Source organism: Festucalex cinctus, chromosome 14 (genome assembly GCF_051991245.1).
Source record: "Festucalex cinctus isolate MCC-2025b chromosome 14, RoL_Fcin_1.0, whole genome shotgun sequence".
In the NCBI taxonomy this organism is placed as follows: Eukaryota; Metazoa; Chordata; class Actinopteri; order Syngnathiformes; family Syngnathidae; genus Festucalex; species Festucalex cinctus.
In genome coordinates, this window is record NC_135424.1 from 14,314,174 (window position 1) to 14,340,180 (window position 26,007).

General features: G+C 40.4%; 2 protein-coding genes across 3 annotated transcripts; one reads left to right on the forward strand and one right to left on the reverse strand.

Moving 5' to 3' along the window:
- Positions 1–2,223: 2,223 nt before the first annotated feature.
- b3galnt2 (beta-1,3-N-acetylgalactosaminyltransferase 2) lies at positions 2,224–17,758 on the forward strand. 2 transcript variants are annotated; one of them, XM_077494391.1, is made up of 13 exons: positions 2,224–2,512; positions 2,921–3,047; positions 3,320–3,420; positions 8,838–9,037; positions 9,115–9,210; positions 9,271–9,381; positions 9,950–10,028; positions 10,393–10,576; positions 12,146–12,271; positions 12,393–12,552; positions 12,618–12,674; positions 13,466–13,604; positions 16,428–17,758. In XM_077494391.1, exons 1-12 carry the CDS (start codon positions 2,401–2,403, stop codon positions 13,601–13,603), a joined length of 1,491 nt encoding a protein of 496 aa, XP_077350517.1. In that variant the 5' UTR covers positions 2,224–2,400; the 3' UTR covers position 13,604; positions 16,428–17,758. The 2 variants fall into 2 exon arrangements, with proteins under 2 accessions (XP_077350517.1, XP_077350518.1); XM_077494392.1 differs by lacking the exon at positions 16,428–17,758 and adding an exon at positions 14,067–16,256.
- Positions 17,759–18,705: 947 nt separating this feature from the next.
- Positions 18,706–25,994, reverse strand: ggps1 (geranylgeranyl diphosphate synthase 1). Its single transcript, XM_077494393.1, has 4 exons — positions 25,588–25,994; positions 24,975–25,068; positions 24,556–24,626; positions 18,706–20,230 (listed from the first exon to the last, which is right to left on the reverse strand). Exons 2-4 carry the CDS (start codon positions 25,045–25,047, stop codon positions 19,442–19,444), a joined length of 933 nt encoding a protein of 310 aa, XP_077350519.1. The 5' UTR covers positions 25,048–25,068; positions 25,588–25,994; the 3' UTR covers positions 18,706–19,441.
- Positions 25,995–26,007: the final 13 nt, after the last annotated feature.

Below are 26,007 nucleotides of genomic sequence, written 5' to 3' on the forward strand. Positions count from 1 at the left end.
GGATGATAACTCGCTCATGACAGAGACGAACAGAAAAAGAAAAAAAAAGTCTCGTGGATGAAACATTTCCCCCAAAGAATTTATAGCTTGCTGATGTCAGCAATAACGCCCTGATTTGTTTCCCACTATTTCTGTCACTCCTCGCGTGTTGATTTATGATCTCAGAAGTCACAAGTGTTTTATCAAGCAGTGAACCAAGAGCTGCGGTTGATCGTGACAGTGCAGATGCATTACAACATGGAACCGCCAAGGTTGAACGCTTTCTATTGCGGGACACTGCTCCACCATTTATTCAGATTTTGAAAAATAAGTAAAAGGAAATAATTACGGTATATGAATATGTTCCAAAGTACAACTACACTTTTGAAGTTTTCTAAGACTTTTAGAATCATATTTTTCCAGATGATTTAATTTCGTGTTGTAAGGAACTAGATGTCAATATTTTCTTTGAATGTGAATCATGAATAATATTCTATTGGCATGTTTTTACACGCAGTTCAAATTTTATATACAGTATAGAAAACTTGAATAGCAGACCTCAAAGACGGGTTAATGCGGAATGAACTATTCTAAGGAGAAATATGCAGCATAGAGAAAGTAAATCACTGTAATGTTTATATTTATGAATATGAAAGCAATTACACAATGCACAGGGAAGTAATCATCCCCAGGGCAGTATAGGTTATCACCATTAGAATTGGTGCCAGCTCGTTATTTTCCAAATTGTGCAGCAAGCCCTCAAAGTGTATTCAAATTCCATGAAATAGCAATGATTTCTGATAAGATTAATCATATACGCTTCCTGCAGGGTGTTTTTCAACTTCTTCCCCACTTCTACGTACTGAGATCAGATAAGAGAAGCTCCCCGCCTGCATTTCCCATTACACGAGTGCTGTGGTCTTGAAAATAACATTTGCACCTCAAATCAAGTGAGTGAAGAGCATTCCAGCGTGGAGGCAGACGCTCATGGTGGCCCTCGCCTCCGCTCCAGGACAACAGCTGGCAGTCGGTCGGGAGACATTTGTTTCAAACATCCCTATCTACGCACAACATGTTCCGTGTGAAGCACTCTGTGACCGTCCTTTATAAAGCTATAACTTGTCATGTGTGTTTTCATGAGCAGGAATTGATTTGTTTATAAGGGGATCCTGGAGTTTTACAAATATTGCCTAAAAGGCATGAAAAGAGAGAGAGGTCATTTTGTGTGGCATCATTTTTATCATCTATCAAAGATGGCCTTTCAAAGACGCCAACTTACTGATGTCCATTGAATTGTGGGCCTTTAGGATGGTCTCATTGTGTTCCTTTTCTTGTTAGCATAAAAAAAACTCACAAAAAGGAAATTTCAGGATGAAAATAAAATATGCTAACCTTTAACTGAACTTAATTTGGCCATCTTTTACTGGCCAACGTTTCACTAATTGCCCAATTTGCCATTCTTTTGCTGACCAAGTTCGGTATCGTTTTGGTCTCATGATGAAAAAATATGAACGGCATAAGAGGATTGTTTAAATGCCAACATTCCAATTGAACCAGGAAATGTACATGTATTAGTCTATTCATCAATCAAACAGTTGTGAATTTTGCTGTTCAGCTACTCGAACAGTTGTACGAAAATAATTGCTTATTCCATAGTTTCATTACATTCACTTTAAGGTAGATTAATTTGGATTTTGCTTTTTAAGATACGTAAATTAAAATACATAAGCAATTGCTCAATACATATAGCTAGCTTGCTACCAAGCGAGCTCAGTCGGCAGTTGTGTCAGTTTGTCAGACCTACAAAGTGGTGGGAAACTGAGTACAAATAGTTACTCTGCAGTCTGCACATTTATTGGTATGGTACTTGAATATTATTTTTTCCAGCAAATTCTGACTTGTCTCACTGAATGTGAACCCCCGCCCCCTCACGCAAGGTATTGTGTTTGTTTTTTTCCAGTTGTCACATTTTTCGTTAGTCAGATGACGTCGTTAGCGAAGCAATGACATGTTTCGCTCGCATATAGCCTGAGACATCGCTTGCTAGTGCTTTGTCTATTTTTTCAAAAATAGTAATAATTTTAATAAATATATTTGTAGTATTTTTCTTTTTACATTATTTTATTATAGTTTCTGTTGATTAATATCCGCCTCCATATTTATTTATTTTCTACGATGTAGCTTCACCGCGAACTCCAAGTTCCAGAATGCACCTCGGCAAAGCTCCTCCGCTCCCATTGGTGCAGTTCTCAGCAGCAGAGGCGGACATGAGGCGGTGCTGAGAAGTATTTCGAGAGAGAGCTGCGGAACTCAAATGAAGCTCCCATTCCAAACGGGCTTCAGTGCGACCAGTGCCGCCCGGGAAAAGCTTCTTCTCCGCTCCGGCTCGACGCTACTTCGGGTGAATGAAGCGTTCCGTCCATGCGGAGGCTAGCGCTGGTTCTTCTGCCTTGTGCTCTCGCCGTAGTTGTGCACTTGTGGTCGGCTCAACAACGGTGCTCCAAGCCGCTGGAAGACGACGACGCACACTCGGGTACTTTGACGCTTAGCGGCGGGGTTTCAACCCCTTGATCCCGGCAACTTTTTGGACGCAGGCACGCGCTTGGCTAACTTTGCTCTCTCCGACTCGCGTCGTCGGTTGTTGTTGTTGTTGTTGGTTTGTGTCGTTAATAATGGAAAATTCAGTTTGCGCCTATGCTATAATACATACAAGTACATATAAGTACATAAGCTTATATTATAGTGCTTTTCTTAAAGTGGCAAAATTGTGACAGTTGAGCGATGTGGGGCGTTGCTCGGTTGTGTACGGGAGCTCAGCATCTCTCATTAGGTCGCTTCAAATCATGCCAGACTTGGAAATTTGCACTCAAAATTCTGTCTGTTCAATTGTAGTTTCTCTGTACGCATATTGTTCATGCCGAATGTTCTGTATTCATTGTAGATGGGGTGGTACCGTCCTATGAAGTTCTGGTGGGAGTTCTATCAGCCAGACAGCATTACAAACTGCGACAAGCCATAAGGGACACCTGGCTGGGCTACTTGCACCAACACCCTCACTTCAAGCACAGGTCAGCAAGGTCCAGCTCCAACTTGTGTTTTTATTTTCTCCTGGGCCGGATAATGAAAGTGAAAACAAAGCCTGCAGCAGCTGGCAACAAATAACCAGACTTATTTTCTTTACCTGACCAGCGGGCAATATTGTCCACATCCGTTACCCTCTGAAACCAAGATCACAGAGGCAGCATGATGAACTTTGTAGCGACCCTTTAGTAACCATGGTAACTGGGAGTGGATTGATGGGGAAGATTTTGGAAAATAATCGTAGGTGCTTGTTTTTCAGAGTGGGGGTGAGGTTTATCGTCGGTAAACATGGATGTCCCATCCCAGAGGAGGACAGAGAAGATCCTTACTCCTGCTCCCTACTCAACATCACCCAGCCAGGTAACAGAAATATTTCATGTTACTCAAATTTGTAGCTTTAGGTGCTCAGGGTGCAATCTATTGTTTGCACATCCAGTTGTCAGTATTGAGCGGTGACTTGAGTTGAAAGAAGCAAACGAACGCACGCTCTGAATAGAGGTAAAACATATTTTATTCCACCTCGCTTGCAGCTCAAGGACACTTTATTTTTCCTCTCCATAGCCATGGTGAAAGAATGAAATCCACAGTCAATGTCACTGCTTAGGCTTTGGTTCCATGAGAACACGTCTTGTGAAATATAGTAATTGAACAGGCTCATCAGTTGGAAGGTAATTGTTTATGTCCCTCAGCTTCACTGAGGCGCACCACTACTTAGCGTCATGAAAACATAATTGCGGCTCATCAGAATAGGCTTTGTCGGCCTTATGGGTCATGGCAGAGACGTCTCATTTGTCCAAGCCTCTTCCCCAGCTGTGATAATATCGGGATTGCCATTCGATTCTATGCTTTGATGCTCCGAAGCACAAAAGTAAAGGACATTGCTCGGTTTGTAAATCCAGTTCAATATTTGGCTTAATATCTTAGATCAGTAAGCAGACTAATAAAAGCTGATTGAAGATGTCGGTTTGTGCTGCATTAATCCCAAGCATTTTGGTCATATAATTAGCCAACTTGCAGGAGTTGTGTTGCTGAGGCAGAGAGACAACATTAATGTTTTTTCAGCCACTTAGCATCAAAGTAAAGTTTGTAGAGGCAAAACTTTCAGATACCCTGCAAATTAAATTTGCCCATCATTAAATATACTATACTTAAATGGGAGGTTGGCCCAAAATGTTAATTGAAATAATATATACTATGTCGCCCCACTAGCCTAAACACGGCAGTCTGATTAATATTGTGTTTGTGGACTACGAGTTAAGCAGCAAAATCCAGCTGCTTTTATCCATCTCAGGGCGGCCATTCTGTCACTTAATGTCGACTGAAAATGACATCACGATTTCTCAGGTAACGATCAATCACGGCCTAGTTAGTGGGGCCACCATATGCATTTTATACAGTAGTAAAGAAAATATTTGGGTTGACCTCCCAATTAAATGCATGTTATGCAGGAGCAGCGGTGTGCAGTAGTAGTTAGCACGTCTGCCACTCAGTTAATTTGGTTCGTGTTCAAATGTCAGCTCAAGCGCTCTTGTGTGGAATTTACATGTTCTCCCATTCCTTGTGGGGACTTTGTTCTGGTACTATGGCCTTGTGCTTACTTGACGAAAAATCACATGAATACAAAGATGAAGGAAAACATGGTAGAAAAATATGCACAAGCAACCTATATAACCACGAACTGAGAAGGTTGTGAAGCAAAACCAATTCAGGAATTTGAGTGAACTTTTTAAGGAATGTAATGAAGCAAGAGTCAGTATATCATGAGCCACTGCATTGACATATCGACTCGAGGAATTTGGCTATTTATCGCATTCCTGGTGTCAAGCCACCCTTGAAACGGAGCCAATCGTTAGGAGCATGCAACCTGTTTTAACTCATTCACTGCCAGTCATTATAGAATTTTTTTTAATTTCCAATACTCACGTGATATTACATTCAATAATTATATATAAACCGAATCTACCAAATAACAGAATAGACTCCCTACTTTTTGCCCCGTCCCGTTCTTTTATAATTGACAGTAGAAAAAAGTAGGTTTGCCAAAATACAGCCATTTCTCCCATGGACTCAGAAACTGTGTTTATTTTGTATAAAATGGGGCAATGATGTCATCTACCGGCTGTTGGGCATCAGTAAAGTCGTTTCCAAGTTTGATATTTACAGTGGAGCATAATCAGATTCGCCCCCATTTAGCACCGCTCTAAAAAATACAATTGACAAGTATACTTGTCAAAGGCAGTGAACGAGGACAGGAAGTGGACTATGGCTCAGTGGTCCAAAGTCCTATTTTCAGGTGAAAGTAAATTTTGCATTACATCTGGGATTCAAGGACCCAGATTCTGGAGGAAGAGTAGAGTGGCACACAATCTTAAAGTCAGTGGAAAGTTTCCTCTGTATGTATGTATCATCTACAGGTGTTGGTCCACCCTGTTTTCTGAACACAGTCAACACAAGAAATTTTCGAGCACTTGCTTCCTTCTGTTGACAAGCTTTATGGAGATGCTGATTTCATATACCAGTAGAACTTGGCATCTGCCCCCACTGTCAGAACTACCCAAAGCTGGTTGAAATTGCAATAAAATTACTGTGATTGATTTGGCAGCAAACACTCCAGATCTCAACCCCATTGAGAATTTATGGGGTACTGCCAGGAAGATGTGAAACATTAAACCCAATCCCAAGTTGAAGGCTGCTGTCAAAGCAACCTGGGCTTCAGTAACACCCAATTGTGCTTTTCCAGGACCTGCTGAAGCAACTCAAGGATTTTAATATTGGCAAGGACAACCCTGGTTTGAGGCCTGTTATTAAATTCATTCTCCCCTTCAGCATTTTATTCTGGTATAACTCTCTCACCACCCCCCCCCCAAAAAACTTAACTCTCCCGTACATCAAAACAGGCTGGCAAAAATAATTGGTTCACCCCAAGCTCACTTATCCAAATTATACGCCTGCTGTGAGATTGGGAAGGTCACCCTCCTCACTCTCTGGCCTTCACCACCCACTGCTGTCAGGTAAAGTTACACTGGCCCAGAAAGAAAAACACTTAATAAATAAATCTTCATGTTTTGTTTTAAATCACATCTTTTATTCCAGTCATTGATGGATTTCAGTCACCATTTTCCCTCTATTAATAAAACTCGTATGGCTATCTATGGGAATTTTAATTAGCACTAATGCTATTCCTGCAAGCCTGTGATAAACTCGGGGTTAATAGGATACAGAACAACTCATGGAGGTGTTAAACAACAGGAGTTACCTTTGAACAATTCGGGAAAAAACATGCACAAGTTTATTACCTCTCCTTTTTATTTTTCACATTAATTGAATAAATTAATACATAGTCATAATCATCTAGAAAACATTTACATGTTATGTTACTCAGACAAGACCTTAGTGATTAGTTGCTTTGTGACATAATTCCATCGCTTTGTAACATGTGCACACATAATTTGTGCATAAAAAGTATTTTGTAGATAGTTGATCATAAAACAAAGTATCAGGCTGAATGAATATTTCAGAGCTGGCATAGGCACCCGTGATTATCAAAAAACAATGGATGGAGGTATTTTGTTCCTTGTTTTACTCAGTGGGACACTGAAGAACTCTGCAATCATTCTTGCAATCATTTTCAGGTCTGGCCTGTCAAAGCGAAATTCGGAAAACAGTCATCTTGACACATTCCTGCAAGGCCAATTATGGATCCCATCACACTGTTTGTGCCTTTTGCAGCTAGTTTTGATAACTGTAAATTGCCTTCTCAATAACAGTCATACAAGTTTCTTTCAGGTTATTGCCACGGATCCTATCTGTTAGCTGCAAATGTCAAGAACCTCTTCTGTAATTGTATCCTGTCTGACCACCCATGACTTTTCTTGGAAACCACTTGTCCAAAGCAATACAGTAAAAACTGGCATTTCTCAAGATCAACAGAACATGTACTCTGTGTTTCAATTAAATTGTGAATACCCGATGTCGTGTTGTCAGCTGTGGATGTGACACATACACAGAATCCTTTAAATGATTATTTTCAGGACTGAGTACAGCAACAATATCTGCTGAGCGTCTATCTTACCAAGGTCTGCTTCCTTTGTGGATCCTCAACAATGCACCACACCACTTCAGATGTCATTGTGACAATCTTGGGCAGAGTTTTACATCCAAGTCGCAAACTATTCAGACAGACATTAGTGTAAAAAATATTTCTCATTCCCATGACTTTGGAGTACACTTTCTCAAATAGGGGGCGGGCGCGGTGTGATGTCGTTGGGGGCATGTGTGAGTCCAGCGGACACATTTTTTATTTTTTATTTTTTGCCCTACAAGAATAACATGTAATTGCACGTCCACTACAGTAGGTGGCAATGATGCGCTCATTATCAGACTACACAAGCAGTATTAGCCCTTCTGCAGAGGAGTACTTATAATAATTTTATAGACAAATGATACTACTGGTATGTATGCTGGGCGCGTGAAATATTTTTTTTCTTCCTCGGGTGCGTACCAAAAATTGAGAAAAACTGCTGAAAGCACTTAAAATGGAAATAAATAAATAAGTTTACCAAGCGTTCTTAGCAGCTGAAAAACAAAATTCTGTTTTTAGCCGTGCGCAATGAACATTCCCCCATTGTTGGATTTAAGTGTTTTTATCTAACACTGAGCTGTTGACTTCTAACACTGAGCTGTTGACTTTTATGGACTTTTATTTATATATACATATATATATATATATATATATATATATATATATATATATATATGTATTTTACAAGTCTGCACAATCTTCTACTGGTGCATTTTATATTTTTAAACTGTACTTCATGTTTGTTCTTTATGTCCTTGAAATATGTGCCTTTTTTAGATAAATATTGTATTCATTGTACTTGGATAGGCCCATGCTGAAAAGAAACAAAGGTGCTTCAATCATAAAGTTAAAATATTGCAGGAAGAAAGTTACAGAATTAGAAGAAAAAAATTTACTTTTCGGAAAATAACACTATATTTCAAGCATGAATGCATACGTACCTGCATTTTAAGGATGTCAAACTATACTTCAGTTTCAGTATGACATACAGCAAAGTCAGTGATAGTGTAAGCATTTGTTCCTGAGAAAGAACTCAAGACAGATATTACTTTTTTTTTTTTTTTTTTTTAAAGTTTGTTCCCTTACAAGAAAAATGTAATGATATTAGCCTATTTCTGTATGACAGTGACTGTTGTGTGTACTTTTCTATATTAATTGTAACCATCACTTGTTTTTTTCATCAGACTATTCTCTAGCATTATGACTTCATTCTCTTAGTTTGGACCATGTTTTTTATGTAATGTTACTATTTTTTTTTTCTTTTTAGTGTGGGCTTTGTAGATATGGTGAATGATCCTCCTGTGATATTCTGTTTAAAAAGTGACAAGGACGTCAACTCAAAGAGAATCCATCCTGTCATTGTGCACACACATGCACAAGCACATCTTTTACTTTTATTCAACACTTAACTACATTTGTTCAACTCCACATAACAATAGCCCGCTTCCCATTAATAGCCTCAATCTTTTAATTGATCTCCGGTATATCAATGTGACTCTTTTGCTATTCAGCATTAACTACACCCCCATGCAATTTGAATCAGAATTTTTCACAGGGAAATCACTTTGCCAGACTTTACCAGGGGCTCTCTGTCTTCTCCTGTCACTTGGGATTTCCTGAAAAAAAAGAGGGGAGGTCTGTATGTTGGCATTGTAATAACGCTTACGTAGTGTTTCCTGTGTTCTTTGACTCATAGATGCAGGACAGGATGCAGAGAACGAAATTGTGATGGTGCCCGACCCGGCGGTGCTCGTCCCCTCTGATGTGTCCGCTGTCGCCTTGGATTTTAAGGTGCTCCACCCGGTGGTGATCACCAGGCTGGGGGTGTTTCCACGAAGCAGCCGGCCTGAGCTGAAGAGCAATGTGACTGTCAAGCTCCTGCAGTTGGATCAGGAGGTCGCTTCTTTTTGCCGCACCGTTTACAACCTACAGGTGAAAAGAGCCCCCTAATGAGCAGCTTTGTCTTTTTGCAGGAGGCGATCGTAACGGCTCGCTTCAGCACCATCAGCACAGGGACCCTCGTAAGCGGAATATGGTACAAACCAGTGGAGCAGTTCATCTTGCCCAAGGTATGTTATTAAATTTTTAGCAACACAGGCCATGAGACACAAAGTGTGTTTGTTATCCAGGGTTTTGAGGGGACGCTAGTATGGGAGAGTTCAGACTCGGACGTACTGACCACGGTCAACTCATCCCGTGTGCAGCTTAATGATGGAGGAGGCGTACTCAAGTTCTCCTCTGTAAGTAATACAGTCAGGTAGGGTTTGAGATTACCTCATTTGCTCCCAAAAACGTATAAATTCGCTCTATTTTGAATGTTTTAAGTGTCCCAAAGTGGTATTTATGTTTTCTTGTTCTTTAATGCTAGAGCGTACATAAGGTTATGATGCAGCCTCTGAACTCCAGAGAACGGTTGAAGCAATGATAGTTATTACAAAACCGTCCAGCAGGTAGCAGCAGAGTATAAGAGATCGACCAGGGCCATGTTGCAACAAGCTCTTTTTGCCATTGTTTTCAACAAGTTTGTGAATATTGATAAAACTTAGCTATATTCTAATGCTAATTGCTGCAAAACGGAAACAGAGAGAAATATACTTTTTTTTCCTGATGAAAGAAGAGACTCTAATCTTTCTTTTGATAGGTTTCATTCTTTTTTTATAAGCAAAACAACACAATATTCTGCGGGCCTTGCCAGTCAAAATACAGTAAAACAGCCGGGAGCGAATAGGATTGCTTCAGTGAAAATGGATCCAAGTGAATGAGTTAAAAAGTGAGATAATGTCCCGCTTGTTGTTTTTGAAACTACAGATCTCAGAAGGCATACTACCCCACAGAAGTGCTCTTGGATTCCCTGGTTTGGCTGGAGGATTCACCTTTACCATTTACGGTTGGTCCCAATTCCCCAGTGTTAGCATTTCAAAACCTTGTTTTCTCTGGCAGGTGAAGAGATTCTGTTCTTTCAGCCGCAGGGCTCTTACCTTCTCACCCACCTCCCATCTTGTTGTACTCTATTATTGATTTCACTCTTTAGTTGAGCTCCAAACCGATTCTAGCTACTTTGGGGGAAACTATTTTAGATTTGCAGTTTAATAATACCTTGCAACAAAACGAGCAATTCACTTCACTGTTGTGTTTTTTTTCTTCTCTCTAGTAGGCATCAACTTTGCTTACCCTACCCTAATGTAGTCAGAAATGGCGCCTTTTGAAATTGTACTGTACCACCCAAGCCATCTCCACCTGCTGTGTGCCAGACAGGAGCAGTCTGTCTGAGCAGCTGCAGGGCCGTCCAGCCAGGATGGAGCGCCACGCCTCTGGGCTGAGGCAGGAGGACGCCGCCTTGAAGCAAGAGAGCCTGAGGCACGGCGACATGGTGTTCGTAGATGTGGTGGACACCTACAGGAACGTGCCTTCCAAACTGCTTCAGTTCTACAAATGGTACGCCAAGTGCTAATGACTCTGCTTTCCGTCTCCAAATTGCCCGGGCCCTCTAAGGAAATCAGCTATCTAAAATGAAAGTGTGTCATTTGCCTCACAAGCGTCACACTGTCAGAGGCATACTTGCAATCAGTTTGACTGTGTGTCATCAATTAACCAGACATAAGCGAAACACTCGCACATTAGGGCCTAATCAATCAAAGATCGAAAATGTGCAGCTTGTTAGGCTATTCATTTGATCAAAATATAACTTCTGCTACAGGAATATCATTGCATCAGCCACAAAAATGCACTAATTACTTCATATCACTTGTCATCCCTGTGTTCTAACCACCGGGATGTTTTAAACAGAAATTTATTGTCCTACATGTAGCTCTCATTTATAAAGATTTAAAACAATCTTTTGCAAATGCTGCACATAGATTTCTTACATCCCAATGGCAGCAGTACAATTTTTACTCTTTCATTTACATTTGATTATTTTCCAATCAGGTCTGTGCTCCTCCCACAGTTAGTTTAATTGAGTACTCTAAATTGTCCATAGACGTGTGAGTGTGAATGGTTGTTATTCGATGTGTGACTGTGACTGGCTGGTGACCAGTCCACAGTGTGCTTTGTCTTTTGCCCATTGCCATTTTCTATGGCAGTTTTGGATGTAGAATCCAAATATCTAATTACTTCTTCCTCTTTATGCTCCTGTTTATTTTTATTTATTTTTTTAATTATTTGACATTTAACTTTAATTGACTTTGTATCGGTATCATTGACAACTCAAACGTTGAGTACTCGTAAGGGTAAAAAGTGGTATTGGATATCCCTAATATAAATAATACAATAATGTCTGGTTGTTATTTTGTCAAAACAAAGAAAAAAAATCCACATGCAAGTAACTGCAATTTAGACCAAGAATGCTTACCAACTAAAATATGTTTAAGCTACCAACTCAACCTCATAAAGTTTTGTTCTTGGAACCTAGCTAAAAGATAGTGGTACACAGTGTTCCCTTTAAGCGGCGTGGCTGGGCCAGTGCCAGAGTACTACTAGCAGTAAGGTCAGAAACTCTTAAGTTCCTTTATGTCAGAATGTTCTTTCATTTTCAGCTTATGTTTGTGGTAGAATTTGGAAAATGCAAAAAAAAAAAAAAAAAAATCAGCTCTCAGGGTTTGCTGAAATCTCATGCATTATGCTACCAATTTGTTCCCTGAAAGTTTTTTTTTCTTTGTGCAAATTTTGCCTTTGGGGCATTGACTGAGATTTTCAAACTTAATGTCACGCTCTACTCTGAAGCCTTCAGAAGGATGCAGTTCTGCATGTTAGTTCCAGTTCCCCCCTTGTGTGTCCTGAATCATCATCTCAAATTTCCCTATTGTGGGACTAAAAGAGATTATCTATAAGTCTACTGGCTCTTATCTTTTTCCTCGATACCATCACATTTGTAAATGTCAGTGTTGGCAAGGCACACTTTGGGCTCTAGCCTGATGTTTTAAGCATTTGTGTGCAATGTTTTTATAGTTCCACTATTATTAAAAATACATCCACTTGTAAATACACAAATTCCCAATTCGACAGGTCTGTGGGGAATATTGACTTCAGTCTGCTCCTGAAGACTGATGACGATTGTTACATCGATGTGGACTCAGTACTAATGAAGATCGAGCACAAGGCTCTCAAACGCAGCCATTTCTGGTGGGGAAAGTAAGTATAGACTCGTGACATACTAGCCGGTGTTTTGTGCCGTGTTTATGCTTGATCGGCAAAGATCATTGATGGGTGAATGTGAGATGCGGTTTTGTGCTAACACACCATCTTGACCCAGTTTCAGACAGAGCTGGGCGGTGGATCGCATCGGGAAGTGGCAAGAGCTCGAGTACGCCAGTCCCGCCTACCCGGCCTTTGCGTGCGGATCTGGCTATGTGGTGTCACATGACCTGGTGCAGTGGCTCGCCAGTAATGCAGAGAGTCTAAAGGCCTACCAGGTAGCACCAAACACTTTGATGGAAGTCGCGTATTGAAAGGTGAGCGAATAAATGTGTAATCATAGGGAGAAGATGTGAGCATGGGCATATGGATGGCAGCCGTTGGACCACAGAAGTATCAGGTAAAGTCTGCAATAAGTTATGAATTGGAAGCTAGCGAACACAAAATAGGAAGTGGACAATACAAACTGTATTTTTTGTTCATTGTAAACTGGACACAATGCATTATTAGATAATGGAAATTTATTTTCCATTCAAATATGTCCTCTAGACTGTATGGAGAGAATTAGAGGAAAGCATTTTTAATAAATTTAGTCCCTATATCCCGATTATTTTCTGAATCATGTCCAGAATGTAATTATGATTATCTAGCAGTGCACAAAATGCAGTCAAATTGGGTTTGCTAGCATTTAAGTGCACATGACTAGAGGATTACATCCTTGGGGGGTTGTAATTACTCGAATGCCACTCAGTGGAGCGCAGGCAACAATCCAAATTTGGATCTGCACTGAATTGTACACCTTCAAAAATACTCAGCACCTGCATTGATATATTCACGTAGACATTGAGGAAAATAATGCAAAATTCCCTATCTCTAAACGAGTACACAAGTGCACAATTATTTATTAGATTCGACCTTGGCCCATGAACCACCACAAAGTTTAGTGACATTTTTTTTTTTGTCTTTGAATAATGTTATAACAAATAAAGGGCTTTGAAAACACCCTCTCCCTGGTGGAGGTAATGTCATGCACACATCCAAACAAGTCCTGATGTTTCCCCACCTAACCACACGCAGCCTGTCATTGTGTTGTTTCATCGCCACAACATGGAAGCTTGTTTGCGGCGTGTTCACTGGGCAAAGTAAACAGTTGGCGACGGACCATGTTAACACAGCTCCTCTCCTGGCCAGGACCCCAGCTGGCTGTGTGAAAAAGAATGTTACCTGGACATGCTGTCGTCCCCTCAGCACACGGCCGAGGAGCTGCGCGTCCTGTGGGACAGGAAGAGGACGTGTGGTGACCCCTGTGGATGTCCCTGGGGACAGTAAGGTCTGGATCACACGCCACATGCAGCACTGCGTACTTGTGACATTTACTGCTAGCTTCTCGTCATACCTCAAATTGTGATTTAGTTGTTTCAAAGTTCACACTGTAATATTCATGGAGTGTTTTTATGAATTATCATTTCTGATACTTAACACAAGCTTTTTTAAAGACTGAAAAGATGGGCGGCTTTTCTTTGCTTGTTCCCTGTAATTACTGTCCTGCCACCCAGTTGTCATTGTGCAAGATAGTGACGTTGCCTTATTGTATTTGTAATAGCAGCATAGATTCAACATCTACATATCATTGTACAATTTGTGACCCAAACTTTTGGAACTTGACTCCTTTACAGGACATAAAGAAAATGTCAAAGAGATGAAAATGTTTCTGGTGTACTTTGGGCGAAGATGCACATTTATATTCTTGTTGGATCTACATTCACTTGGTGTCATTTTATTTGCGTTCCAGCTCAACAACTGTGAAGGGCCACTGTCAGCAGATGCACCATTTTGCTACTGAAGTCCATTTCTTGTATCTAAAAAGGAATAGGAAATCATTCTGAAGTAGAGTGCTGGTTGTTTTCCTCAGACATCAATCATGAACCTGTGGAATATTTTGGGGGGCAAAATACAGTTTGGTTCAAATATAGTTTGACAGTGAAAGTGAGTTCATGAATTATATTTTATATGATTCTCTGCCACTTTCCAAATATATCTGGACCTGGATTATGTATATCACTTTTGAACTCCTCCAACCGTTTGCCTCTGTACAATACTCATAAATAACAAGCATGCATAACATTTAACTACTATTAGATGAAATGTCTTTGTTTTGTTTTGGATGTTGCCTTGAAAATCCGCTCCTACAATTAGGCTGACATTTAAACAAACTCTTGTCCCTTGAGATTCAGCCTCCTTTCATAGAGAGATCGAAAAGTCCCATCTGCATGCGTTCTAGTCGCCTGCTTAGATAAAGAAACACTCCACCCTTCCCCCCCCTCATCATTTTGTTGTCTTCTTGGTGAAGTGAGCGAGAAACGAGGGAATAGCATGCAGATGAAAGCTCTCATTTGTGCTTGAGTGCTTCTTCAGGAGATGAACTTATTTAATTTGCCTAAACGCCAGCCAACACTGATGTAAAAGGTTTAAATTACCAACACTCTCTTTTAATGTGTCCACCTACACGCTCCACTAATGTGTCTATTCACAAGTCTAATTCAGCCTTTTTAGTTGGGCCTTCCATCTCATGAATAGATAATTTTAAATAGTGTTACATTCACAGTCTTGTTTGCCGTGTGATGAACTGACTCATTTACGGGTGAGCAGAAAGGAGTTGGACTGTGTGAAATAAATAACATGCCAAAGGGGAAGATTATCAACAATCTTTTTCTCACAGAAATCAAAAATTGCCTGTGAAGCCAATTAATACAACTATGAGAACCAAAAGACTGCATAAAAGAAGCGAAGTAACACAAGTTAATACTGAATTGGAGACACATAAATGGTTAAGGGTTCACTTAGGGTGTAGCGGTTCACTCATCTGACGTCTTCTTTGCAGGCAGCGTGGGTTCAAGATAGGCTTCAGCTCCCCGCGTCCCCGAGCAGAACAAGCGTTATTACAGCTGCAAACGGTTGATGACAAGTTCAGGGTGAATTCAGCCTCTCAAAAGTCAAGTAGAATAGAGTCCAGTTCACGTATCAGCCTAATGAGGACAATTAAGTGGATGGTTTCTGTTTTGGTGTGAGTGTGACATTTAACTTTATGTATCAAAGATAGCAATGGTCAAACTGCACCATATGAGCAAAAACCTTGGAAGGTAGCCCAAAAGTTTTTTTGTTTTTTTTCCCCTGACAGACTTCTAATGCAGAGCAACACCTTTAGAAATATATTCTCCAAGCATGTAATATATTTTATAATAGTAGTGATGTACACACACTATCAAAAGTTGGATGAAAGACAGTCCAATGATGGCCAATCACAGGATGGCAGCAGGGAAGCTCCCCCTCCTCCCGGCCCCATTATTCATAACAATATGCAGATTTAGAAAATGAAATCCCAGAATCCCTGCCAGATGCCATTTTTAGATCTCCAGAAGTGACGTGTAGGCAAATACAAATAAATCTGGTCACCCTACTTTCATAAGCCACACTTGGAAAGCGTTCCAACTGTGTTTTGATCTCTTAAGTAGCCGTAGTAGGCTCCAGCTCATATGTAACATGAATGTGGATGGACAGTTGAGAAAATAGATTACTACTGTACATTTTATAATATGGTATCCATAATCTATTTACAATTTTACACATTTATTACAAAAGCAAGTGGACTAAGAAATCTTTGCAAATTAATAAGAAATGAGAAGTAGATATTAACGTTGTTTTTGACACATTTATTTAATATTTAGGTATTTTATGCCACAAATGAATGGAGGATCGGTACGGTAGTTGGCCTACGTAATTTTGTAGTTTCACTGAGTCTGGTTATCTAGTTTTAAATAAACTGCTGTACTCCTCGAGTAGCCATTTGTTCGTTTATTTTTTCTTTTTCAACCTTTTCTTCATCAACAAGTAACTTGAAATATAGAAACTTTTAAGTATAGTGAACAAATGTAGACACCCTGTACAGTAGTCTATTGGTAAATAATTAATCCATTTCATTTACTGTGCTATTTTTCAGTTTTCTAACAGTCTTGCTGCTCTTTGACCTATCCAACTTGAATGATGCCAGTACAGTATGCAACTTTTCCCATTCCAACCCTGATAAATACCCATAAAGCGTGTTGATTGGCTTCCATTTGCATCACTATTTGAACAACTTTTTGTACTCATGCAGAACATTCCACACTGCTGTCAATCATCCTCATCCATCCATGTGTGGGGCTCTCCAGGAGGAGGAGGAGGAAATCATTTATTCATGACACCCGGCAACCAAAAGCAGCCTTGCTGACTGTTTATGACTCACAGGAGTGAGGAGGTAATATTAGACACACAATCACAACTTTCATTCCCACTCGGAAGATAAGCGTCTCCTCTCCATGCTTTCTCCAAACATCATGTGTGACGCAGTGCATCAGGTCACATGAAATAATCCATAAAAGACTTCTCGAGAGTGAATCACGCTGTTTCATAAGCCCACTCGACTCCTACTGCAGCCACACGGAAGAGCTTCGACGACCGAGCGTGTGCGGTTGTGTGATAATTGGTTCGGTGAGTGACAGATGTAAGAGGATCTCAAATGAGCTCACACAGTATACGTCCGCAGTCACTCCCAACTCCCAAACACTTTTCCCGTATGATAAATGAAGGCTGAAAACAGTGAATACTTAATTATTCCTTCTTATCCCAAATGGGATGCGATGAGGCAGGCGGGAGGCTTCGGAAACGAGTGAGTGCTGGGAAAAATATGCGCGGGCACATGTTGCTCTGGGTGCATTGACATGAATATTAAGCAGGCTGTTTAATGTCTATACATCAAGTGCGCCGGAGTGTCGTTACCATGTGTCATAGTACGTTATCAAATCTAACAGCTGTCTTCTTGGTAACTCTTATGCCAATTGATGCATTCAAATACACTTATACATACATTTATGTCATTATGATTACTGATACTTTATCACTAAATTTAGTAGAATGTGTTGTAGTCACACAAGGAATGACTCTGTAATATCACAATTTTTCATGCAGGCAAACATTTCTAGTTACAAATTTAATTCTTACCTTTTAAATGTATTGTATTATTTATTACTAATTATAATTAATCAAGTATACAATAAAAATGTGTTATATAAACAATATGCTATCCATAGCTTTATGTACAATAAATGTATTTTTTTTTTCTATTTTTAATATTTACCATATTTCAATTTGGACATTTTTGGGCAATTTTCTGACATCCCAAACTGAAAGTGACAGGTCCCAATTTGAAAGTCCTCTAAAGTCCACCCAAATATCAACACATGAATGTAGGGCAGTGCATCTCAATTATTAGATTTTTTTCCCCCTCCCAATTCCCTGCTGTGACTATAATAGAATCATTTTTTGTTTAGAAAGTTGCAATAAGTACGCTTGTACAGAGGAGCTAATATTCCTTGTGTACTTAATGACAATGGGTGTCACAGCCACCTACTGCAGTGAATGTGTAATTGCACTTTTTCCCCTTAGAACAGTCAAGTCATAATAAGTGTATGTGAACATGTGGATATAAAAATGAAAATTAAATACAGTGTGTCCCCTGCCCATCTCTGAAAAAACAAAAACAAAGAAAAAATACCTTCTGGTTCAGGACTTTTATCATCAATGTAAATTGCAGTTAACATATATAAAAGTATGATAAGAGAAGGAATACTTGTAAAATCTCCATCCCTGTCCTTAAAGCACAGCCTGATGATAAATAAACCAAATCTTGGAAGGGGTGGGCGGGGCTGATGGGTTTATCGGTCCCCACACAAACAGCAGCATGCTTGCTCTCACTCTAGGGAGTGGAGAGAATCAATCTCTGCATCCATGAGAGAATAAATATGATTAATGTGGGGTTTTGATGAGTGATTGTGATGGACTCAAGTCAGCTCTTCTGCAGCTGTATCATATTTATTTGCATTTGATCACACTTGCTCAGAGGAGCAAAGAGCAAAACAAATGGCTTCTCTTTCGTCTCATATTTTAAAAAAAACGATGCGCACAATCTTGAGAATTATTGTGGGCATACCCTGTACACGGTGGGCTCACCACTGAAGAATGTCAGCTTTAATAAGACATGAAACAGACACAGGCAGGGGTTGGAGGAGTTCAGGTATAAGTTGCAGCAAAAACAGCAGCCATGTCCATAGCAACCAGCCTGGAATTCACTCAAGGTTTTCTGATTTGGCTGCTTCTGCTGGATGCAAAAATCAATTCAGACGTGTGTAGTGCAGCAACGCATAATTTTCGTGCTGAAAAGTTTGTATTTACAGAGTTTTAGCGTTTTGTAGTTTGTGTGATGGCTTTAATGAACAACCATGTATTTTTGACGCTTATCCTCATTAGGCACGGGTGAGTTCACACCCTGTAGATGGCGCTATTCCTCTGTTCATTCGTTTTGTAGGAAAGCTGAAATGACAACTGAAGACCTCAACTCTTGACACATTATTGAAGTTTTTTTTATTTATTTAATAGATGCACAATAGTGTAAAAGATGATGTGAGCATGATAAAATAATGTAAATGTGAAACTCCAATGATGGATTTGTGCTGGAGTGCAATGGATAAGGACTGAGAAAAGCATTACAAACATCGACCAAACAAAACTACTTTAAATGGAATAGCAATATGTTGCATAACAAGTCCACGATTTGGGGTTCTCTCTGAGCAGCGGCGGCTCGATGAATAAGAGCCACGTGTCTCTTAAGCACTCCAAACCATCCACATGCTTTAAAGACGGACTTCAGCAAAACACTCAGTTGGTTAAAAAGCAAATGGAGTTCCATTTATATAGCGCCTTTCTAACTTCAAGGTACTCAAAGGGCTTTTAAAATGTCGCCTCATTCACGCAATGATGATAGCATATGTGGCCATGGTAGGAAATTAAATGTCGGTAGCACACAAAGAACCTGAGCCAACCTGGAATATTTCACGTTTAGAAGCAAACACTACAATTTCCTGCAAAGTCGCATCATGATAGTCACCCCTTCCCAGAAAACCTGATTCAAGTGTTTATTAAAACATGAGCAGCTGCAGTGTGAGTTGAACTGTGATGGAGGCTGGATTGTTTCCATCAGGAGTTTCTTAGTCTTCTACAGTTTTGTGATAACTTGAGCATTTTCTTGGCTGTAAGGCGTGCAGGTTGTTGGCGCAGTGAGCGACGAGGTGGTGGTCAGTGGTTCTGCTGCTCAGTATTCGACTCAGTTTCGGCCTCCCGATGCATGCGGCTGAGGAGTTCCACCAGGCTTTCCAGCTGCGGGTTCCCCCCAAACTCCCGGATCAGACGGTAAGACTCAGCTTCCAGCTCCCGCAGAGTCTGACGCGTGTACGCGAACGAGCCCACCTTCTCCAGATAGTCCACGCAGTAGCGCTTGATGTCCAAGTTGTCTGTGCGCTGTCTGAGAATGTTCTGCACCTGGGTGCTCTCTGGACGCGACCAGATGGCGTGAATGGTAGGGAACGAGAACTTGCCCTCGGTCAGGTCCTCGCAGAAACTCTTGTTCTCGCTGTACTCGCGTGAGCTCAGGTTGGCGTAGTCGTCGCGGATCTGAAAGAAGAGGCCCAGTGTGTCCAGGAGGGGCTTCAAGTCCTGCTTCCAATCAGAGAAAAGCTGCATCAGGCCCACGGCCAGGCCGAAGAGACCCCCGGTTTTCTGCAGCACCATGTTGCGGTACTCTTTCTCCGTGGGACACGTGTACGTGTCCCGCCAGTGGATATCCAGGCCCTGGCCGCGGTGCAGTTCCAGCAGCTGCCGGGTGAACACGCGCACGGCTTCGGGGTCGTTTAGCGTCAACACCTTCTCCAAACCCAGAAAGTACACGTAGTTGGCGGAGTTGATGACCGAGGGAACGCCGTAGATGCTGTGGGCCACAGGGAAGCCGCGCCGCAGATTGGAGCTGTCCTCGATGTCGTCTATGAGCAAGCTGGCATTGTGCAACATCTCGGTCACTTCGATGATCACCTGAATTAGGAATACAACACAAACTCAAGTAAGTGACTGTTTAATAAAGCGACTCGGCGCATACAGGCACACTTGATGCACTACATCTTGTATCCAGCAGAGGGCGCCATGTTCACATTTTCGCTCACTCTCGGGCTGACCGTCAAATTGTGACGTGATTTAACTACACGTCGACACGTCTGTAAATGAATGCAGGACTAAACACATCTACACCCCCTAAAAAAAAAAAAAAATTCTACTTAGAAGAATGTCTTCTACTTACAACACAAAAAGTGTCAAATACATTCACTTTCAGAAACTGCTTTTGAATCCACATGCATCCATTTCAGTTGTCAATAATGTTCCGTGATTCTGATAAATATTACATTTTTGGAAACTTTAATTAAGCAGAAAAATCCATCTGTTTTTATCCATCTGATTTAGCCTTGAACTGACACGCTGGTGACTGAAAATTACATCCTAGTGCCTAAGGGCTAGTGAATGTCACATGATCAAACCCAGAAAACTGGTGAGCCACTGACTGTTGTTACCTGACACCTTGGGCACTGTTTTCTTCATAATCACCCTTTTTTTTTTTGTTGAAAAATTGGCACTAGTTCACGAACTCCCAGGGTATTTAAATGTATAAGCACAACTCTTAACATAATTGGCTTCCTCGCCTTACAAAAAAAAACAAAAAACATTTCATCCATAAAATCTTTGGAAATTTCTACACTGTTGAATTTGAAACAATATCCTCCCCTCTGAGTGGATATACGACACAAAGTAGTAAGTCAACTGCTGGCCTTGTGATTTGAAGGCTGGTGGTGTAAGTGAGATCTGTTTGCACAAAGAGAGGCTCAGTGGGTCAGGCAGAGGGCCAAGACTGCCTAACACAACCTTTCACTAACCCTGAAACCTTTGCAAGCCACTTTACCCATTACACTATGCTCTTGGACTGGGGTTCTCAAAGTTTTGGGCTCAGGGACCTCTTAGATGCAGAGAAGACAACATTGTAATGTACCGGTAGTGTAATCTTTGAGTGACAGTCAGTTGCCTCCAATTAGTCAAGTGCTTAGAAATTGTAAAACCGCCTATGCTGTCACAGTAAATCCAAAATTTCCATCAATAACTGTTCCAAGATAACAAGAGCGGCAGCAACAATTGCTCTGGAATGTGTGTAGTCAGACTGCCATTGCCAAAGCGTTGTGCGCCTTAGCTGATTCACAAGTCTTCATTGATTAGCACCACACTTTGTTGACTTGACTGTGTGGAAGTCACAGTTTGCCAAAGCCACAAACAGTAATCTATTAACAAGGCAGACATGTCTTCACCACAAACAAGTGCATTCTGGGCAATTTAGTTTGGGGCAGTCAGTTGTGAGCAGGCTGTCTTTTTGTCATTTAGGGAGGCTGCACAAGCAGATTCGTGCCAGACGAGGCAGCGGATGGAACGGATGATTCCTCTCATGCCTCGGACCGAGTTGCTCCAAGTGGATCACCCTCAAATACAGTACAGGAGGTCCTGTGTTCTGTTCCTATGGTGGCGGCGTAACCCAAATTTGCACTCAAGTAGGCCATGAACATACAACAATCAAATGCAAAAAGAGTAAGTATGGCACTAACTGCACCTCCCTACTCGTGCTGCTTGATGGCATAATCTAATGCCACTACGCAAGCTAGTTTTATGTGTACATTTTGTATGCGAACTACTATAATGAAAATGACTGACCATTATATTCTGGGAAAGAATAAACTAGTTGTTTGGTCCATTTCAGGCCCCACCGCAATACAATCTGACTGAAGTCAAGTGGAACTTGCAATGTTCCACTTGACTAAGTGAAAATTTATATTTTTTGTTATGGAACCATCCCACATTTATGAGTAGCCACGTTATGTGACTGCCATCCATTTCTTAGTGATGTCTTACAGAGGCTGTGACTGAATTTGTCACGTGAAATGTGAAAATCAAATAATTGGTAGAGATTTATGCCATAGAAAATACTGATTCTAAAAGTAAAGGTTTTCTAACAAATCTGTTCAGAGTGTATTCATTTGTTGAGCACTGACTGTATACGGCTATTGAAATACAGAACATTGTGATGCTAAACCATTCTACAATGCCAGAGAGAACAGAACAAGGGCAACAGTATAATGGGAACGTCTCAACGCGCTGCGCAAAGAGACATATTACACATTATGTACTGTCGATGTCCAAATGAATGACACAGTACACCAATGTCACTCCCTTCATCTATCTGAAGGCACACTTGTTTCCATGGCGGCGCCTTCTTGGCAGCATAGCGCTAATGATGCCGAGAGGAGTGCTCTCAGTCTGTGTGATGGGTTCAGCAGGAGTTTACCGAGCGCCACGCAAAGAGGGGGAGGGGGCGTGCTGTGCCATAATTCACCGCAATTGGAATTACAAGGCTTGTGGCAGAGGACTAAAGTCAGATTTGTTTATAATATGAACATTTGGAGGTCACATGGAGTGCAAACAGAAAAAAGAAGTAGGAAGTGGAATACGTGGGCACACATTCAGTCATATGAGGAAGCAAGATGTGTACAGTGTAATCGCTAATGCCGAATGCCCAGTTTGAAATTTCATCAACATTCCAGGAAAACTACACATGCAGTTGGTTGTCATGTATGGAGTTATAGAGAGTTATAGAGAATAACAGTTTTAATAGCTGACTGTGTTTGATGTGTGATGGGCTAGCTAGTGTAAATAAAATGTAAGGCACATCCTCACAACGGAAACAATGCAACATTCACAACTCATGCACAAAGCACATAGCACCCCCAATTGGACGGATGGGAAACTGACATGCATAAGGATTTTATAACCACAAAGAAAACGGTTTTGAACCGCAAGCTTAAATGTGTCTGACAGGCAACACACTTCTGTGCTCTCTAAGCCTTTGAGCGCAGATCTCTACGTTTGTGTCCATGTTTCACTGGCAGTGGGCTGAGCACTAGTTTTTAATTACTGGCACTGCAAAGCTGATAGCAAGATGGTTGTGCTAAATAAAAACTAATTACTCCTAAGTAGCTCATCCAAATGTAATTTGAAGAAAAACAGAAGTGTCTGATTGACTGTCATGCCCTAAGATCACATTGGAGCCAGCCAATACCAGTACTTCATTATCCAAAATACATTCACAAAGTACTGTAATTCTCCTTTCCTTAAATGCCATCCCTCAATTGTATACAATTTACAACGGCTGTAATTTAAAAGACATTTCTTGTATGCGTTTGAACCTGACCTTGAGAGTAGGACTGGACAATAAATCAAATTTATTAGATTAATCGTCATTTTGAAAATCAAATCGTTGAAACTTTGCTAAATCGTGAAATCGAATTTTGTCTTCTTGATTATTAAGTTTTTTTCTTATGTTGTGTTACATCCAGATGTTATTGTGAGTTGTAATTATTCTAAATACTGCATGAATGTTAAGTTTGTTAAAACTGATTTAGAATCAGTTCAGTATACATTACTGTCTGAACATTTTGCACAGGAATTATTTTTGAGGAAATGAAAACTTTAAATAAACGTTTGTTTGGTTTATAAGATTAAAACCAAAATCCTCCTGAATAACTGGAAAAAATAAATAAATAAAATTGAGATTAATTTTTTTTTTGTCATATTGCCCAATCTACTTCAAAGTCCCTCCCCCCACCGCCCCTTTGTATTATTGTGCAGATCTAAGGCATGAAGACAACAAAGACGTTTTCAGAATTTGTTAGATAATGTTGTCCCATTATGTCAGACAGCTGTTCATAAGGACCCCTTGATGCTTTTGCTGGTATGTTGTGTCAGGTTTAAATAATCCCCAGATTTGGGCTGAGATTAAATTTATGATCAAATCTAAACTGCCGTAGCTCAATCGTGCAACCACACCATCTGCAATGCTCATTATTGTCACTGACACATATACAGTACGAGTGCGGCTCTGAGTTATGTGTCAGGGTTTACGGTAGCCACCATATGGTGCCTTTTGTTCAGCCAACACAACATGATTATTTGGACTTTATGTAAATAACTTAAATCATTAAAGACATGTTGTAAATATAGGACATCAATGACACCAGACTATCCTCATTATCATATTTGAACTTTTTCAGCCTAATGGAACTTAAATGCACCTGACAAGATGTGTAATTTCCATTAATTTACTACTGCACTTGGTTCTAGTTGCTGTATATTCAACAGAATCGGAGACATCAATGATGAAGTTCATTGACATCACGGTGTTCATTTTAGGTTTTAAATGCTATTTTATGGATATTTAAAACATGTCTTGTCGATTGGACAATTACTGTAAGTATTTTGTTCCAATTACTCACCTGTAGTTTGTCCTCTGGAACATTGAGCCAGTGGTTGAATGCTTGAGCAAGTTTTGTCCGCACTTGTTTTCCTGAAGGAGCAATAATGAAAACTGGGTTGATTGATATGAATGTCAACCAGCTATGAAAACGGAGGGGGGGTGGTTGACATACACTTATATGTGGCTATTTTATATTCTGGATTGAGTAGTATTCGTTGTACATTAACCCACTCGTTTTAATTGCAGATGTGGAGTACTTCGAATACAACGTTAACTGGTAGGTGGTAGCAGCAGGATCCCGAAAAATCAATGTTAGAATAATAATATAATTTCATACAGAATTTATCTGACTGAACATTATGCTCCAGTACTCACTTTATAAATTAAAACTCCAACACAAAGTGATGGTTGTGTTTTTGAAGTTGGACAGGAACTCACCTGGCAGTTGTAACAAGTATTTGTATGGCTCCAGGAGAATTCGCTCTGAGGCTGCTTCTGGCTCGCCGTCCATCACTTCCAAAGTATTTGAAGTCTTGTTGTGAGAAGAAAAAGAGAAAGATGTACATGAAAATGCGAAAAAAAAACAACAACTAAAAAAACGTTTGAATGTGCATTAAACTGAATGATGGTTACAGTGTTCTTGTTGAGCATCAAGCGTATTTGTAACGTAATGATTACACATCAGATGTTAACACCACTTAATTGATTGATTGAAAAGCTGCCGGTCGAAGCAGTATTTTTTTTAAATAAGTTTGTACGAAATCAAAAAAACAAACAAACAAAAGAAACCAAGATCCAGCAGTATATCATCTTTTGTCATGATTACTTGGAGAAAGGCAAAATGCATTAAATATATGAAAACGACCGGGAAATCAAAAGCCTCTTCAACACTATAGTATTTTAAGAATATATATATATTATTTAAAAATCAAAATTAGTTTTCTACGGCTTATTCTGACCTGTTCAGAGTCGGAGGTGAGCTAGAGTCTGTTGAAAAGTCACGACTGTAATTTAAAATAAGTGTAGCCGTGTAGTCTTCAGCTCTACCTACCTTGGTTGTCTCCGATATCCGAATGGTGACTGGCCGTTCCTGTTAGCCGCACGATTAGTTGACTTGCGTTAGCATGCTAACACAAATGAGCCGCCAACGCGCATTTCTGTGTGGTTTTAAAGCAATACTTTGGTCGAATGGGGTATAGACGACAGAATCGCCAAGTTCAGTCAGTGATACCAGTATAGTAAACCACAACACTAGCCAACTCATGGGATGTTGAGCTGCGCTTGTTCCGGAACTAGTGGGCAGATAACGCCTATTGTAAGAATAGTTAGCGTGCTAAAGCTACGTTTATATGCGCGTCGAACTCAGTGTATGCTGTTTATATATCCCACCATTACCCGATAGGAACATGCGGAGTGTACTTGACAAGGAAGTAAAAAAAGAACGTCGATCGGGACACATGTTAATATAAAA

Excerpts from the sequence above, each read along its gene's own strand:
- b3galnt2 (XM_077494391.1), top strand. The coding sequence starts at position 2,401 with ATGCGGAGGCTAGCGCTGGTTCTTCTGCCTTGTGCTCTCGCCGTAGTT. Across the intron at positions 3,421-8,837 it reads ACTCAACATCACCCAGCCAG|ATGCAGGACAGGATGCAGAG; the intron begins GTAACAGAAATA and ends TTTGACTCATAG. Across the intron at positions 9,038-9,114 it reads TCCTGCAGTTGGATCAGGAG|GAGGCGATCGTAACGGCTCG; the intron begins GTCGCTTCTTTT and ends GTCTTTTTGCAG.
- ggps1 (XM_077494393.1), bottom strand. The coding sequence starts at position 25,047 with ATGGACGGCGAGCCAGAAGCAGCCTCAGAGCGAATTCTCCTGGAGCCA. Across the intron at positions 24,627-24,974 it reads ATACTTGTTACAACTGCCAG|GAAAACAAGTGCGGACAAAA; the intron begins GTGAGTTCCTGT and ends TTGCTCCTTCAG. Across the intron at positions 20,231-24,555 it reads TTCCAGAGGACAAACTACAG|GTGATCATCGAAGTGACCGA; the intron begins GTGAGTAATTGG and ends TTCCTAATTCAG.